The sequence below is a fragment of the Pelobates fuscus genome, chromosome 6, assembly GCF_036172605.1.
Source record: "Pelobates fuscus isolate aPelFus1 chromosome 6, aPelFus1.pri, whole genome shotgun sequence".
Classification (NCBI taxonomy): Eukaryota; Metazoa; Chordata; class Amphibia; order Anura; family Pelobatidae; genus Pelobates; species Pelobates fuscus.
The window spans coordinates 78,303,504-78,321,182 of NC_086322.1; the positions used below are offsets into that span (position 1 = coordinate 78,303,504).

Consider the following 17,679-nt stretch of genomic DNA (forward strand, 5'->3'; position numbering starts at 1 on the left):
AAGAGATAAACAAGTTGTTCGGAATGATTTCATCTTAATACAGATCGGAAGAGTTCACCATGTTTCTGCTCATTCTATCTTTAGAAGCTGTGATGACACATTAACTTTAGAACTAGTTAAATAACTTGATCGTATTAAACATGATATGGAAGAATGTTGCTAAGTTGACAAACTGTTGGTTGGAACTTGTGTTTTAATTTTTCTGAAAAATTCAGTTCTCAAACTGATTATTGATTTTATTGATTGGTAATCTAACTGTTCTCAAGTTAATTCCTAGTGAATTTCTAAAGAATTGTCTGTCAGAAAGTTGTATTTATTTTTGTGATTAATGATTACTGTAGCATTGTTTTCAGAATTTTGACAAATTCATTGCATGTTACCACAGTCCATATTCTGTGTGGGCTGTGGTATAAGAAAGGGAGAAGAAACAACAGAAATGTTGAAAAGAGTTCCAAAGATGTTAGAGCTACCAATGATAATAAAAGCAAGCAGCAGGAACCATTCCTTGGTGAACCTGAGAGCCATTATCTAAAATCATATATATCATAGGTATTATATTGCAGGTAATACATAAGTAGTTTGTCCTTCGTTTTATAAATATGTTTCAGCTGACAAATGGGCAAATACAATAGCTAATACAATAGTTTATCTGAGAATATGCATTCTGGTTCCATTAAATCGGTCTCATAGTTGCTCAATTTATCCCTGTAATGCGGTGGTTTTCAAACCAGTCCTTAAGACCCATCAACAGTTCAGGTTTTGTTAGTATCTCCATTGGAATAAAACAGGGAAATACATAAATCATGGACTGTTGGTGAGCCATGAGGACTGGTTTGAGAACCACTGCTGTCATGGAATCCATTAGAAGAAACTGCACTAGCACCTACACAATCTGTGCACAGTTTAGGCGTTCCTACAGCACTCACAAGACCCTCCAAGAACACTTTTTAAGGTAGAAACATCCTGCAAATCAACATTCTGTAATACTGTTTTGTTTGTTTGTTTTATTTACAATAGGTGTGTTCCACCACATCTACTATTATCACTTAGTTTAGGGACATCGGTGTAGCAGATTGGGGTTGAGATTTTATTTATGAATCAAAGTATAAAATGTAAAGTTTGATTATTGTTTGTGTCAGTAGACACTATCATCCCCCTTTGACACAGCAGATTTCTGGAAAGAGGCAATCTAGCACTAGGTAGCATTATTGCTATGTATATTTGTCACATACTGGCACTGCTGCATAGGAATGGGAAGAGGAAGACACTGTGACGAGGACCTAGCATTAGGTTATATTATGAGGCATGAGTTTGGGGACCCCATTGCACATTCTTGAACTTAAGGCTCCATGTCAAGATCTAAAAATGTGTAGACTTTTTTTCCTGCAAGATAAATTCAGACTTTTACTTCCATCCTTATAAATTACTGCCAGCTTGATGTAATGAAGTTGTAGCATTCCTAAGAGGAACCTACGGAGTACAGAGGTTCACTCCAGATCCAATATCATATACCTTCTGGTCCAAACTCACACAAATTATATATATATATATATATATATATATATAAACAGCAGAGAGGAACCGCACACCTACAGCAGAGTCACAACTGGTGTGGAATGAACAGGAGACAGCACAACCTCCTTTAATCACAGTATTCCAAATAAGTCTAGGCACACAATAGCTCGAAATATAGCATTTTTTGGGGGGGGGTATCACGTCCTTTCGACCTCGCAATGAGGTCTTTGCTTTACAAAGACCTCATTGCGAAGTCGAAACATCACTGATTTGAACTTTGATCCAAAAAAGCTGCTATCTTCTGAGTTATTGTGTGCCCAGACTTCTTTGACAAAGTCAAACTGATGACACATCCTATTAGAGTATCTTTTTACATTAAGCAGGAAATCAAAACGTAAAATATTTTATTTCAAACTAACTATGGATTGATATATAATATTTTCTTATTTTATTGACTGACGTCAAAAAATAGTAAATAGATAAACCATATGAGCTTTGGCACTGGCTGTTTTATAGCTAGACCACAGTTTATATCTATAATACATTATGGCTACAATCTCTTGCCAATAAAAGTGTCATAAACTTGACACAATTTAGGTGTCAGTGAGAAATTATAAAGTACATTTTTATGACTGACTGCATAAAAAGCACATTTAATAGAAAAGTCTATGGGAATAGGAAAATGATCTATATGTTGCACATTAGAAAGGCAACAAGGGAGATTAATACTGAATAATGTCATTTGCAAAAAAAAATGATAGAATTAAGTAACATGGACCTGGTGGGGAAATACTCATAATGGCTAAACTGCAAAATACAATAAATTATTCACATATTAATGCAAAATTACTTGTCTGCTCCAACAATACATTACTTTGATCTACTTCATGTTAATAGTTATCTCACGAATATATTTGCAGGTAGTGGGGAACTCCTTATGCTGACTGACAGGTGCTTAAGCTCGTTTTTTAATGTTAGACATTAAAGGGACACTATAGTCACCAAAACAACTTTAGCTTAATTAAGCAGTTTTGCCTCACTGCGCAATTCTCTGCCATTTAGGAGTAAAATAACTTTGTTTATGAACCCTAGTCACACCTTGCATGTGACTTGCAGAGTCCTGTACACTTCCTGTAAAGAGGAATCTAAAGTTTATCCTTTCTTTATTGCAAGTTGTGTTTAATTTAGATTTTCTTATCCCCTGCTATGTTGATAGCTTGCTAGACCCCGCAAGAGCCTCCTGTGTCTGATTAAAGTTCAACTTACAGAGCAAAAGATAAAATTGTTTAAGGTAAATTACATCTGATTGAAAGTGAAACCAGTTTATTTTCATGCAGGCTGTGTCACTCATAACCAGGGGAGGTGTGGCAAGGGCTGCAGTGGCAGTGAATTGAGCAGTAAAACCTGAAAGGCATGATCTACACACTAAAACTGCTTTGTTAAGCTAAATTTGTTTAGGTGACTATAGTGTTCCTTTAACATTCAGCCCTATTAATTATTGCCAGCATGTTGTAATGGTTTTGAAGCGTTCCTAAGGGAATTCACAGAACATAGAGGCACAGACTCGCATTCCAAACTCAATATCATATACCTTCTAGTCCAAACTCAAACTGATGCATGAATCCAACATGACTTGTCGCCCCAGCAATACATTACTTTGATCTCCCTCCTAGTTAATAGTTATTCCATGCAGATATTTGATGCAGGTGGGTCTAAATGCTAAATAACTGATTTAAAAGCTTGCTTTTTATGACATGAAAGGGTAAAATTATAAAAATGAGTAATAGGAAGCCCAAATTTGGCACTCATCTCAAGGATATTGTAAATACTGCATGGTATGCTAGTCTACATGTAATGGTTTACTCCATTCATCCTAGCTACAGCCCGCTGTAGTGGTTATGATGACAGGAATACCCTGGCCCAATTGCTCGGTAATGTGGCAAACCATTTAGCAATGATATGCTCCCTTATGTGGGTCCTGCTTGGCTCTGATGCTCCTTGATGGTCCAATGACGCACTACTTTTGCAGGGCACAGTCTTCGTAATTCATAAGCTGAGAACATCAGCTGACCACTAATGACTGACATTCTATGTGACACAGCAATGACATGGCTGGAGGTGAAGTTACACCTTCAGCAGCTAATGGGTTAAACTCTGCACATACGTATTCCAGGCACCATGACAACTTGAAATCATTGAGTAACCCTTTAACTTTAGCAGATCTCACAAACACATATTTATTATATATAGGAGAGCAATTTAAACAAAGCATTGCAATCCTGGGATTGATAGTCACTCTTTAAAACAAACGCATACAAATTAAAAACCTAATATCCATTGTTTATGTACACACAAACATTACTTTATTTAGTTGACTGTAGACATTTTTTTAAAGCACATGTCTTTAGGCAAAGAAAATATATCATAAATATTATCCAGAGAGCACACCTTTTTTTAACTTCCACAGAAAACAAGCAAAGCATCACACATCTCTAATTTGGGCTACAAACCAAGCTTATCGTTTCATTTTTCAGGAATACACAAACGATGTATTGACCCTACAGCTGATAACCAAGTTGGAACTGGAGTGTGAAGGCATTTAAACACATATTTTAAATGTATAGGCAAACAAATAAAATAACAACATAACTATATAACATATAGATTTAATTAGTAACTTGGAAATATATGTTTTTATTTAAAAAAAAAAAAAAAAAAAAAAAGATACTTAATGCAGGCAATAGCCTTTAACCCCTTAAGGACACATGACATGTGTGACATGTCATGATTCCCTTTTATTCTAGAAGTTTGGTCCTTAAGGGGTTAAATTGAAGTAGAAAGGTTAATAAAAAATAAAAAAAATAGACAAATGGAACGTGTAAAAATAATTGTGGGATTAATTCATTGTACAATTAAAAGAAAACACAATATGTACAACTTTTTGTTGATACCGAAAACTAAAGATGTATTATTTACATATAAAATAATGATATATACTTATTATGCTCCATATTATCTAGCAACAAGAGGTCTAGCCCCTCATCTGAAAATTCCTACTTGCATTTTCAAAGAAACTTGGGTGACAACAATTAGGTCTCTGTTGAAGTCAGCTGTTTTAACTTAAAAAGTCAAGTTTTTAGGGCGGAGCCGAACTAGCTAGCGGATCAGTCGCACGTTTCCTGAGGTCCTGCAGTGTGAGCCCAAAACCAGCGAAAATCCCAAATCCACTTGCTGGAACCTACCTGCAATTGGGCTCAACACACAGAGGAAGCTCCTACTGACCTGCCGATACCTTCCATAACACTGAACTCGACTGGAAACTGCAGTGGCAACATGAGGCCTAGCGGAGGCACGGGGGACGGACAGCCACCTTCCCGCCAGATGCCGACCGCACCAAGCGTACAGACCACACTCACCCCCCTCCCCCCCATGGACCGATGGGGGAGATCTCGGTCCCCACTGGACAGGATGCTCCGACCTCCACACCAAACGATAGACGCAGCAAACCCCCTACACAAAATGGAGTTGGACGCCCACAAGATGGTGGATCACCCTGACACGAGAGTGTCAGTTAAGCGATGGTACCAAACAAACATAGCAGTAACCAACGATTGCTCAAGAGACTCTATCACTAAAATCTTTGACAGCTTATGGGCAAAATTGGAGGCTTGCATGCAGCCTGAAATCCTGCGCTGACAAACACCTGCTAAGGTCGGAGCCAAAGACGGACGGAGGACTGGGGACACCTACCAGGGCAACTCCACAACCCACACCCCAGCGTCCTACAGCCCAGGCCCTCCCAGGCGGAGAGAAACACAGGGTATAACCCGAAGGTGCATGCCACACTGGCGGAAAACAGCACAGCGACCACGTAAGCGACTACACAAATCTTACCGCACCACCCCTCAAGGAGCGACCCTGGACCACGCAGGCTCCCAGGCTCATGGACCACAAGCACCGGCTCTCCTACAACCCCGGGGCAAGGGAGGATTCCCACCCCCGGACCGACGAAGCTCCGCACCACCGCGACCGAAACCGGGCGTGAGACCCAAGCTTGGCAAGTACCCACATCCCAGCGGCCGCTGGATTAGCAGCAGCAGCATGACAATCACAAGGCACGATGGGGATGGGAGCCCTGTGGCGCACAGCAACGGCACGGTTCTCCGAGTCCGTGGCAAATAAGACACCGGCCTCGCAACCGGTTAACCCCTGGTCGACCATCAACCCCAACGAGACCATCAGGCGTGTAACCACAGCCTCCGGATCGGGCATCGGCTGATCTCACAGGAACTGACCCACAAAATCTCTCATAGCCTGTGCCTGGGCATAACTGTGAGAACTCTCGTTATCTAAGCGTGCTTATTTTTACTTATACATTTTTAATACCACCAATGTTTTCGTTAATTTGCTTTATGTTTAGAGCAGCTTCCCACTTTGCAGCATTGTAATTGCTTTAAGCACTTAGGGAAAATGTGGCAGGCAGTGTGCTTAAACAACCTGCAGCACTTGTATATAAGCAGACAAAGTACTCACTCACACAACAGTTAACCTAGCATACTGCAAAACCACACAGCCCACATAAGTCTCACTATTCATTATAAATGTTAAAGTGCAAGCAGACAAAGTCTATTGAAGCACCTTATTTAGCAATATTAGTTGCAGTTCAATAGCAGAACGTATGCAGCAACTAGTCTGTGAGCCACGAATAACTAAGGGGCACTAATATACTGGTATAACTACTGTCTCTATGTATGCATAACCTGTATAATACACAACCTGGTTTAAGCACTGTCTAGGTTTACACATAATTCAACGATACTGTTAAAAACTATATGCATCAGCTAACAATAATATAATATAAAATTGTGCCTGATTATCATATGTCCTGCATGTTTGGCGTGGAAAATGCTAGAGGACTGCTTTCAGGGCACCTCATGCCAGCTTGTAAACTTTCTATGCACCGCAAAAAAAAAAAAAAAAAAGTTTTTTAAAAAAAAAAATTGTCTACATGCTTGGAGTTAAAAGTCTTTCTACTACAGACTACTGCAGCATTTCCCAAACCAGTCCTCAAGACCCACCAACAATCCAGGTTTTGTTAGTATCTCTATTGGAATAAAACAGGGAAATACATAAATCCTGGACTGTTGGTGGGCCATGAGGACTGGTTTGGGAATCACTGGACTACAGCATAGCTCAGCAAATGATGAGGGTTAAAAAGAACACTCCAGACTGATACAGACCCACCCTTTACCTAAAACATTGCACAGATAATGCATTGAAAACATGCAAACAAATTTATCTAAAATAATAAAAAACACAAAATACTCATATTTAAATTTGCTGCATTTTGCAATTAATTCCCTTTACATTTAGTGTCTCCATGTTTACTGGAGAAACACTGACATTTAAGAGGGGGTGACAGAAATGACATCACACACAACAGGGCTCTTTTTAGAGTTTCAGGTACACTGTCAAATTTAGTTTTCATAATTTAATTGTAAAAGCCATTTATGAAATAAAATAGTCTCTCACAGACAAATCCTTTAAAAGTGTAATTGTTATTGAATAAATATAGTTTGTAAAATATCAGTACATGTCATGATTTGCTTGTTGAACTATGTTGACTGTTTGTAAATGGTTTTTCATTTGTAATCTTGCTGTGTTTATGTGTGCTATCAATGTGTATTTTGAGGGTTTCAGTGTTCCTACATAATTTAACGTAGACAAATGCAAAGTTATGCATTTCGGGGTTAAGAATGCTCAAGCAATTTACACCCTAAATGGTAGTGAACTAGGGATAACCACACACGAGATGGATTTGGGAATTGTAATAGACAACAAATTAGGCAGCAATATGCAATGTCAATCTGCAGTTGCTAAGGCCAGTAAGGTTTTGTCATGTATAAAAAGGGGCAGAAATTCTCGGGATGAAAATATAATTTTGCCTCTTTATAAATCGCTGGTAAGACCACACCTTGATATGCTGTGCAATTTTGGGCACCTGTTCTAAAGAAAGATATCATGGCTCTAGAAAAAGGGCAGAGACAAGCTACAAAATTGATAAAAGGAATGGAACATTTTAGTTACGAAGAAAGGTTAAAAAATTTAAATCTTTTTAGTTTGGAAAAACGGCACCTGAGAGGGGATATGATAACATTATACAAATATATTCGGGACCAGTACAAACCTTTATCTGGAAATCTATTCATAAACAGGGCTATACATAGGATACAAGGTCACACATTTAGGCTGGAAGAAAGGAGATTTCAAAGAAAGGCAAAGAAAAGGTGTTTTTTACAGTAAGAGCAATAAGGACATGGAATTCTCTGCCTGAAGAGGTGGTTTTATCAGAGTCCATACAGATTTTTAAACTGCAATTGGTTAAATACTTGCAAAAACATAACATACAGGGATATAATTTCTAATTACCGTGGTAATAGCTGCTTAATAATAATAATAATAATAATAATAATTACCGGTAATAGCTGTTTTGGCAATATGCGGGGGACCTATATGATATTAGGCAGGTTGTTTTAATGTTGTGGCTGATTTGTGTGTGTGTATAAATCCTGTATATATTTGTCATTGCTTCTGTGTGGGCATAATTGGTATGTCTGTATGCTAGTATTCCTGTTTGTGTATGCGCAATGTCAATTTGTAATGTTTGTGATTATACCGGCATGTGCGTAATATCAGTATGCGTGTTTGTCACTATTCCTGTGTTTAACATGTTAGAATGAATGTCAGTATTCCTTTGAAAGTTGGAACAGTGAGTACATGTGTTAGCGTTTCTGTAGGTATGCAATATGGGTCTGTGGGTTTGAGAGTGTTTTTATGTACGTTGTCAGTATGCCTGTATGACCATGTTCATCTGTGTGTAATGTCAGCACGTGTTCTTGCTAGTGTCCCTGAATGCCCAGTGTCAATGTGTGTATGTTGTTGTTCATTTGTGTGCTAGCATGTATGTCATAATCCATTTGTGTGTAAAATGCCAGTATGTGTTTTTGCCATTTGTGATTGTTTCTGAGTGTTGGCAATATTTGCATTTAAGTGTTTCTCTGAGCTGACTACTCACATAAACATGCATATTTACATGGAAGAAAATCAGAACTTACAGAGTCCTCTTCACTTAAATTCCCACATTAATTTGCCAATTATTCATTTAGCTGTCCTCAGCATTTTCCTTATAAATTAAAAATGGTACTGAAGCATACTCTGTCCACAGTAGCCGTTGGGGTACTTATACATAAGGTCAGGGAAATGTACTTAAGGCGTACATGAATTTCATGCATTTATTGTAATAAAGTAAGTTAAACATCCAGAACTTTAAAGTGGATTTACCATGTCAATTATTCCACACCGCAAAATAACTCCAAAATTCCATTTAACACAGCGTGTTCTAAAACAAACCCTTTAAATTGTAACTTTTCTTCCTTTTAGAAAAGAATGTCAGCACTTTGTGAACAAATAACAATATTTAATTTTAGAAACATTTTGCTTTGCTTGATTCTCCTAGTACAATAATGGTGGTGTTTAAACATACCTGTTTGCTTTTACTGATCCATAATTTGCTTTCACTCAGCAAAGTAAAAATTTTGTTTTTATAGCCTTTTAACTCAAGGTATCCATTTTTTTCACTGAGGTGAAGAGAAGGATATTTTTTTTGTTTCGATTTTAGCGCATTTTGCATTGTGTTGATCCAATTCCACCTGTCTCCTAAATGGTGAAAACAAACAAATAAATGTAAACATACATATAAATACAAATTTGAATACGGTTTTTGGAGGATATTAAAATGAAAAGTTATTCAGAAAAATTGAACAAATAGAGGTCAATAAACAATGTGGTGATTTGACAAGGGAACTGCCATATTTTGCCAAAGCCGTCATGATGGAACAATAACACATTTAGAGATTATTTTTGTTTTTTAAATCCAGCAATTTTGGCTCAAGTTTGGGAGTTTTAATGTATACTGAAAAAAAGACTAAATTATCAAAGACTTGGCATGGAAAGTAATGGCCCAAAAATTAGATTTTGTGATGTGAATATATCTGCATACCACAATATAATCATAATTGGTTTTATCTTCTATCGTAGAAGCATTTATTAGTAGAGCTACAAAAGGTCACAGAACCTGTGGAATATCAAAGCAGAGAAAGTGAACTTGCAGAGTGTGCACCTGTACAGCAGGTAAACACTAAAATTCTGTAAATAGGGTGGGGAACGCATCACTTTCCCTGTGATTTATATTTGACTATGGGTGTGGGCATATAGTTGCAGTGATTCGAAGAAACTTGGACAAGGGAGACCAGGACTGGGTATCTACTTGTACCATAACCCATACAAGAAGGTTTTATGTTCTTTTGTTTGTTTGTTTCAGAGTCAAAGAAGTAGCCATCATGGTTGTAATTACATCTTTCAAACTTTTAGATTTTCTTTCCAACTGTACTTTTCAAAGTACTTACCATCTTTTTCCACTCGAAAAACAAATGTTCTTTGTGATGTGACTATTTCAAATTTGTTTTCACCCATTATATCCAATTTTGTTATTGCAGTCAGATAAATCTTTCCTTTTGAAAAAACATCCTAAAATGTGAAAACAGAAAGCAATAATAGGTACTTATGGTCCACAAATATTTATTGTGAAGCAAACTATCAGAGTATCTAAAAATGTGCTAATATTGTTTAATTCTATTATTTTTGTAAACATCAACCCAGTTCTATTTTATCTGCATATCAGACCCCTGCTATTATTGCCCATATTTGAAATACTCATCCAGTCATATTCCCTTCAATAATTCTATTTTAGTCTGTAAGTGACAGTGCTAGCCTAGCAGCTGTTTATCAAAAATACAAAAATTAAAACAAATCATTACAGCTAACCAAACTGTGAAAACACAAATGCAGCAATGAAAGTGCTTTGTTTTCATTTAGAATGGTATTCTAACTCAACCCAATTACAATAATTGAATCACTATCTATTGATGAAGACTAAATCTACCTCTTCTCGTCAATTTCCTTCATTCTTGCTCTCTGCTGCCTTTATCTACTGTCAATTTTCATTAATGCTTAATGTATGTCCAATGCTTGCCTTTCTCTGACCGGAATTCACTTTATCTAATTTTCTATCAAAATGCTTTTGAAATCTTGAATGTATGTTCTATTAGCGTAAATGAACAAATGATTAGTGCAATTAAATCAAATACTGACTCCATGGCTCAATTTTTAATCAGACTAACATGCTTTTTATCCAAATTGTATGAAACTGGCCTAAAGTATGCGTTTGACTTTATCGGAATATTTACCTACTGGAATGAATACTGTCCATTATTTAAAATTAATTAAACTCACAGTTTGAAGAATAAGGAGTAATTGTATCGAACAAAATTGAAGCAAGTCAACATTAATTTAGAGCAAAGGGCATGGAAACCAAATAAATGGTCCTTTTCATAGCCCCATTCTAACATTGTGCTACATGATTGCTTAAATGCTTTCCTTAATGCATTAAGGCAATTACCTTATTAAAGATATTACATTTTCTTTTCATATCAAGATTGCATATTTGTTCTCAAAAGCAGGGAGGGTTATCCACTAAGCTTCTAGATTGCCCCTAGAGCAGCCAGAACCATGTAAATATATGATAAGGGCTGGACAACGAGTGGGTAGGTATAGCTGTTTCCCCCTTTTCAGATCTTAAGTGTGGCCCAACTAGTTGTCAAAACCCAGTTTTAAACCTTTTTGAGAATGGCATGTGGTATCTTGTTTCTATTGACTGTCACACTGAACATTGAATGTCCACCTTTGCTGGATTAGACTTCATGGGCCTGGAGCTGAACTTCACACTGGACTAAAACATAAAACATACATTTGTATTTCTGGTCTTGTGTGTTCTAACGTCCATCTGCAGCCGTATAAAATCAATTTTTACAGACAGGCTGAATCACAGATAAATTTAATGGGAAATTAAGAGATAGGGGGGGAATCACATCCCGCACTATGGGTCTGTGGACATAGGGAATACATGCTATGAGAAATAAGACACAGAAGGTATGTGGGTAATGAGCTTGGAAAAGAGATAGGCTATATGTTCAAAGGGCCCAATGCACATTTGTGTTCTTCCAATTGTAACCGAGGACACTGATTAGACAAAGATTAGCATATACAGTAATAAAACTATAATTGACACAAGGGTTTATGTATAGTTAAATGTATATATACGTTCTTTGCATACATGCTACATGTATGACACCCAGCATGTTAAACCACCATTGCATTCAATTCAGTTTATATGCATACTTTGCCATACATAAGTCTAAGTAGATTATATTGGGGTAAATGGGCCAAGCATGAAAGATCCAAATGATGTGATGACCTAAGGTTTGTGTATCTGCACTTTTAGTAAAGGTATCATGTGTTTTCTGTAGCAATGCAGACAATTTTATCATGTTTTTTTTTTCTTCCGTTTAGCATATAAAATTGTTAGCAAAACAGGCTGTATGCTGTTTTTTGTTTTGTTTTTTGAAACGTGTAAAGTTTTAATTAAATGCATTGGAAAGGTTAAGAAAGGGCTACTTTACCCATTTCGGACCTATATATCAACTAATTAACAGCAGATGGATCCAATTAACATAGTGATATTGCAACCAGAAAGTGTAGCACATGATTTTAAAAGGTAAATATATATATATATATATATATATATATATATATATATAAATCTATATATATATATATATATATATAGAGAGAGAGAGAGAGAGAGAGAGATAGAGAGAGAGAGAAAAAGAAAGAGAGAGAAGAAAAAGAGATGAGTACATCTCATCTATCTTTGACTGATTCTAGAATACTGTGCACATTGTATACTACATTGTTTTGCAGAGCATAGCAAAATCAAATAATTAACTAATGAACAGTTGATCTCCAGTGGCAATGATGTCATATGATTTATCATAAATGGCATTGTTCCACATTCTCCAGTTATCACTTGTTGTAGCAGATGGTAAAGGTTTCTGAACCTCTGTAGGGTTCTGTAGTTGAAGGATAGCTGCTAGGATTTTCATGTGTTAAAGGGACACTCCAGGCACCCAGACCACTTCTGCCCATTGGAGTGGTCTGGGTGCCAACTCCCACTACCCTTAACCCTGCAAGTGTAATTATTGCAGTTTTCATAAACTGCAATAATTACCTTGCAGGGTTAACTCCACCTCTAGTGGCTGTCTAGTAGACAGCCACTAGGGGGCACTTCCTGCTCTATAGCACAGAAAACCTGTGCTACAGCGTCGCTGGATGTCCTCACGCTGTGTGACGACCTCATGCGTCGATCAATTCCCCATAGGAAAGCATTGAAAAGCATTTTCAATGGTTTCCTATGGGGAGCTCTAATGCGCATGCGGGCATTGCCGCGCATGCGCATTAGATCTCCCCGGCCGGTGGGCGGGATCAGTCTTACCCACCGGCCGACGTAATGACTGGGAAGAGCGGCGGCGAGAAGAAATCACCACCGAGGGACACCGGCAAGATCTCAGGTTAGTGACCTGAAGGGGTTTTCACCCCTTCAGCAACCAGTGATGGGAGGTGGGAGGGAGAGGGGACCTGCAGTGCCAGAAAAACTGATTGTTTTCCTGGCCATATAGTTTCCCTTTAATAGTAATGGTAAAGGTGCTTTTCATATGAGAAATAAGGTGAAATCAGAATATGGGACCATTATAGCAAATGCTAAACAAGTGTAGACCTAATAGCTTTTTAGTTAAGTGGAACTGTCTGTTCCCCTGTTTTTTCTACTGTCTGTGTCCCGGTTATATTTACTTATCCCCATATTTAACAAATATGTGTTTGTGGTGTCTGTGAAAAAAAAAAAAAAAAAAAGAATGTATAAATCCACATCTCTTTATCATGCAACAGAGCGCCTCTATCTAAGGGCACCTGCCAATCATTGTTATAAGCTCTTTCCTTTGCATCTAGCAGTTAGCCTGGAGAAAGCACACAAAAAGAGGAGGAATGAAGCAATGTTTCTCTTTCTCCTCATCTGCAATTTCTTCCCTGGCTTTGCCTTGTCTTAACTGGATTATGATGTAATTTTATATAAATTTAAAAAAGCAGCGTTACATGAAAAAAGGTAAACACAAGTTATTGGTGATTTTCACGGTTTTATTACATGGTGTGTATTCCAGAGAAGTGACAGTTTAATATAATTTCCAATATATGCTTTGTTTCCTGACAAATAACGAGGCCATGTTTTCTTTTGATTTTTACTTTAAAACGGAGTAAACAACACTTTATGTAAGTGTTTAAGTCATAAATCGTATGTGAATTACTATTAGTATTCTTTTTTTACGACATTATCACTTTGGAATTCTGAGCAATGCTTATCAGAGCAATACGAACACATACATGCTTCTTGTAACGACAATATGTTACTTCACCAAACCATGTCAAGGTGTGCGTTGCAGGAATATAGTGTATTGTGTTGTGATACCGGATGACACCTGAATTGCACACGATGACTTTTAACAAGACTTGGGTTCTGCATTACTGACGTATCAAAGGCCTGCTTGGACAGCAATTAGTTTTACATTTTTATTAAAAATCAATTGAAACAATATAATTATTGACTTATCATCCAATTAAATCATGCACCCAGTTTATCATGAACCTATCAATTCATGTACTTTCCATTTAGTATACTAGGTGGCATTTCCTAGAGAAGAGAATAACTGTATAAACCCAGTTTGTTATTCCACTTATAACATTCTTGACCATTATATACAATGCATAAGATTTCTGTGTACATAGAAGCTGCTGGTTCTGTGTTAGAAAATTCAGCCAGTGGTATCAGAGAAAGTAGCTGGACCTGGCAGCTACTCTAAACGGCTTAGACTAGGCTTCCCCAAACTCTGGCCCTCCAGATATTGCTGAACTACAACGCCCATGATTCTATGAATGAAATAGATAGGCTGAGAATCATGGGAGTTGTAGTTCAGCAACTGAAAGAAGTAAACTTAGAACTTGGATGTATGGAATGATTAGTTAAATAAATTGCTTTTATAACTTCTGCAGGCCACACTTTTTAAAGATGCATTTTATGGAATACCATTGTGAACTTTTCCCTTGATGCTCACAACTATTTCCTTACAATGGTCCACGCAATCACACCATCAAGAACATCTTTTATTCCTATGCACATTTTGTATATATATAGCATAAGACTCTCTAATAATAAGTTAGATGGTTTGACTGAGCTATGGAAAATATTGAGCAGACTGAACCAGATGGCCAGTATGAATCAATGATGCTTTCCTATAAGGATTTAGAAGAAGCTGGATGTCAACATGCAAATCGGGAGGACGTCTAGTGAGGTTTCATGGAGTTAAACTCTGTGAAACAGCAAGAAGTGCCTCTAGTGGCTATCTGGGAAACAGCCAGCAGAGGCAGTCTTAACCCTGCAATAGAAAGTTGGAAGTTTCTCTGAAACTGTAATGTTTTACACTGCGGGGCTAAGGGGACAGTGAATCTATTTTGTCCCTTTAACAGTCCCAAGCTAGTTCTTACTTTAGTTCAATGTATCTCTAATTGCTATAAATAAGGCCCATCAAGGTTTTATTTGTGTGAAGTTTTCATCTAATTTTATTTTAAACTGAAGCCTGAGTATAACTGTATTTTTAGATTTTACTCTAAGTGTGCATACACATATTTTCATTAATTATTGTATGCTGTGTCTATATTGTCTACAGTACAGCAAAATATGTTGTAAATAAAATAACCCAAGCGACCGTTTGATGGAACTATGAGGATCTGTGACCTTTTTCATCATCATTTGTGAAATGAATATTAAATACTGCTAGGTGATATGTAATGAACTTTAGCTGTGTGTGCTACGACAACATGTTTGACATTAATCTATATAACAATGACTGTTAGTTGCTCATTTGGATAATAAAACTTGCTCAGCATTTGATCTGTTAATAATTAACATTTATTAGGTTTATTAACATTGTTCATGAAAGAGATTGCTAAGGTGTGATAAGTGGTTGCTGAATTATTATTCCAATTAGAGAAACATTGCAGATCTCAGTGGCTGCTAGTTGATGTATCTCAGAGCCTTATCCGGTCCTTAGATTTATGTTCTAAAATAAACGTTTAGTCATGAATACGGCTGTATTAAAAAAGCCATTTATATCATATCATGATTTGTGTGGGTGCTTTTGTCCAACTCAGCCCTGTCTGTTAACCCCGTTTAGTAACAGTTTCTATAAACTTAATGAGAACATGGATTGTTATGATTTAACCGAGAAGGTCAAAATGCAGAACATAGTGGAAACTTTTTGTAAAACCATTACTTTGGCTGTGTGTGCTACAGCTTATGTCTGATGCTCAGCTCACACAGCTAAGCAGAAGACATTGCAAACTCTGCATTGCAAAAGCTGTATTCCTAAAACTATAGTGTCCCTCTGCCCAGCCACTCACACTGTCCCCCTGGTGGCAGTTAGAGGGTTAAAAACACTTTAAAACCTGTACCCGAGTCCAGCACCAAAGTCCACTGGCATCATCACAAGGAGAAAGCTTATGCGCATGCATTAGGTTTTCCCCATAGGAAAGCATGAGGATGTCCAGCAACGTTGTATGGAGTTAAACTCAATAAAACAGTAGGAAATGCCTCTAGTGGCTGTCTGGTAGACAGCCACCAGAAGCAATCTTAACCCTTCAATGTAAACATTGCATTTTTTCTGAAACTGCAATGTTTCAGATTACAGGGTTAAAAGGGACAGGGACAGAGCACCCAGACCACATCAATGAAGTGGTCTGGGTGCCTTCTGTGTCCCTTTAACCCCTTAAGGACCAAACTTCTGGAATAAAAGGGAATCATGACATGTCACACATGTCATGTGTCCTTAAGGGGTTAAGCAAGGGTTATTTTGTTGCATAAAGATAATGACACCAATTTTATAAAGAATGAGCTGGTGTACAAAGGAATGAGTAAAACAATTCAAGTTGAGAAATGTAACCAAATAGATTGTGTTCCAGCATACAATGCCCTGAAGAAGGTTCGTGAAATACTTTGTTTTTTAAAGGAACACTATAGGGTCAGGAACACAAACATGTATTCCTGAAACTAGTGTTAAACCCACCATTTAGGTGGCTTGCCCCCTTAAAAAGAATTAAAACTCACCTTATTTCCAGAGTCGTGTGGGTCTGCCGGTGCTGGCCCCGCCCCCATCTGCCTCCTTAATGACCATCAGAATTGCCGATTTGTAGCCATAGGGAAAGCATTGGATTGGCTAAAATCGGCAGGGAGGCAGAATGGGGGTGGGGTCAAACACTGTTTTGGTCAATTAGCACTTCTTCATAGAGATGCATTGAATCAATGCATCTCTATGAGGAAAATTCAGCATCCCCATGCAGATCGTGGGGTTTCTGAACAGCAGTGCTGCCTACAGTGTAGCACTGCCCTAGGAAGCATCTCCAGTGGCCATCTGAGGAGTGGCCACTTGGAGGTGTCCCTAGGGGCAATGTAAACACTGCCTTTTCTTTGAAAAGGCAGAGTTTGCATGAAAATGCCTAAATGCAATGATTATACTCACCAGAACAACTACATTAAGTTGTAGTTGCTGTGGTGACTATAGTGTCCATTTAATGTTTACTATGCCTGTATTACAATTTGTATGTGATGCATGTTCTAACACATGACCTGTTTTAATAGTTTTGGTTACCTTTTGTAACTGATTTAATATTTTTGATAGTCAAAAAATACTAAATTGGGACCGTACTGTTTCCTACAACTCTTTTTTGATAACCCAGTGGAAGTGGCAGATAGATCATTTAAAGCACACAACTGGGAAATAAAAGATCTGTATTATGGTAAAACTGTATAATGGCAAATAAATGTACATTTGTAGGAACTTAGTGGTATAATAATTTAAAGAGACATGCAGCACGCTTTTATTAACACAACAAAGGATATTTCAATGTTGTAGATAAAGGGAATAAGGTTATGTGAATATCATCAGAATTTTTTAGGAACCTTCAGAAATTAAAAAGAACCCAACTAATACCCCTGATTCTCCCTTACTCCATAGATAGAAGTCTACATTGGATATCAATGTAGCAACAGCAGTGAGATCTCATATGATGCGTTTTGTTTGTTTTTATTTATAATTTTCCTGGCCA

At 37.4% G+C, this 17,679-nt stretch overlaps 1 protein-coding gene across 1 annotated transcript in view; it reads right to left on the reverse strand.

Moving 5' to 3' along the window:
* The window catches only part of ARAP2 (ArfGAP with RhoGAP domain, ankyrin repeat and PH domain 2), a 348,358-nt gene that overhangs the window by 248,734 nt on the left and 81,945 nt on the right, over positions 1 to 17,679 (reverse strand). The window contains exons 7-8 of the mRNA XM_063457861.1: positions 9,981 to 10,101; positions 9,059 to 9,231 (exon numbers count right to left, since the gene is read on the reverse strand). Coding sequence (XP_063313931.1) covers positions 9,059 to 9,231; positions 9,981 to 10,101 — 294 coding nt within the window. The remainder of the gene's footprint in view (positions 1 to 9,058; positions 9,232 to 9,980; positions 10,102 to 17,679) is intronic.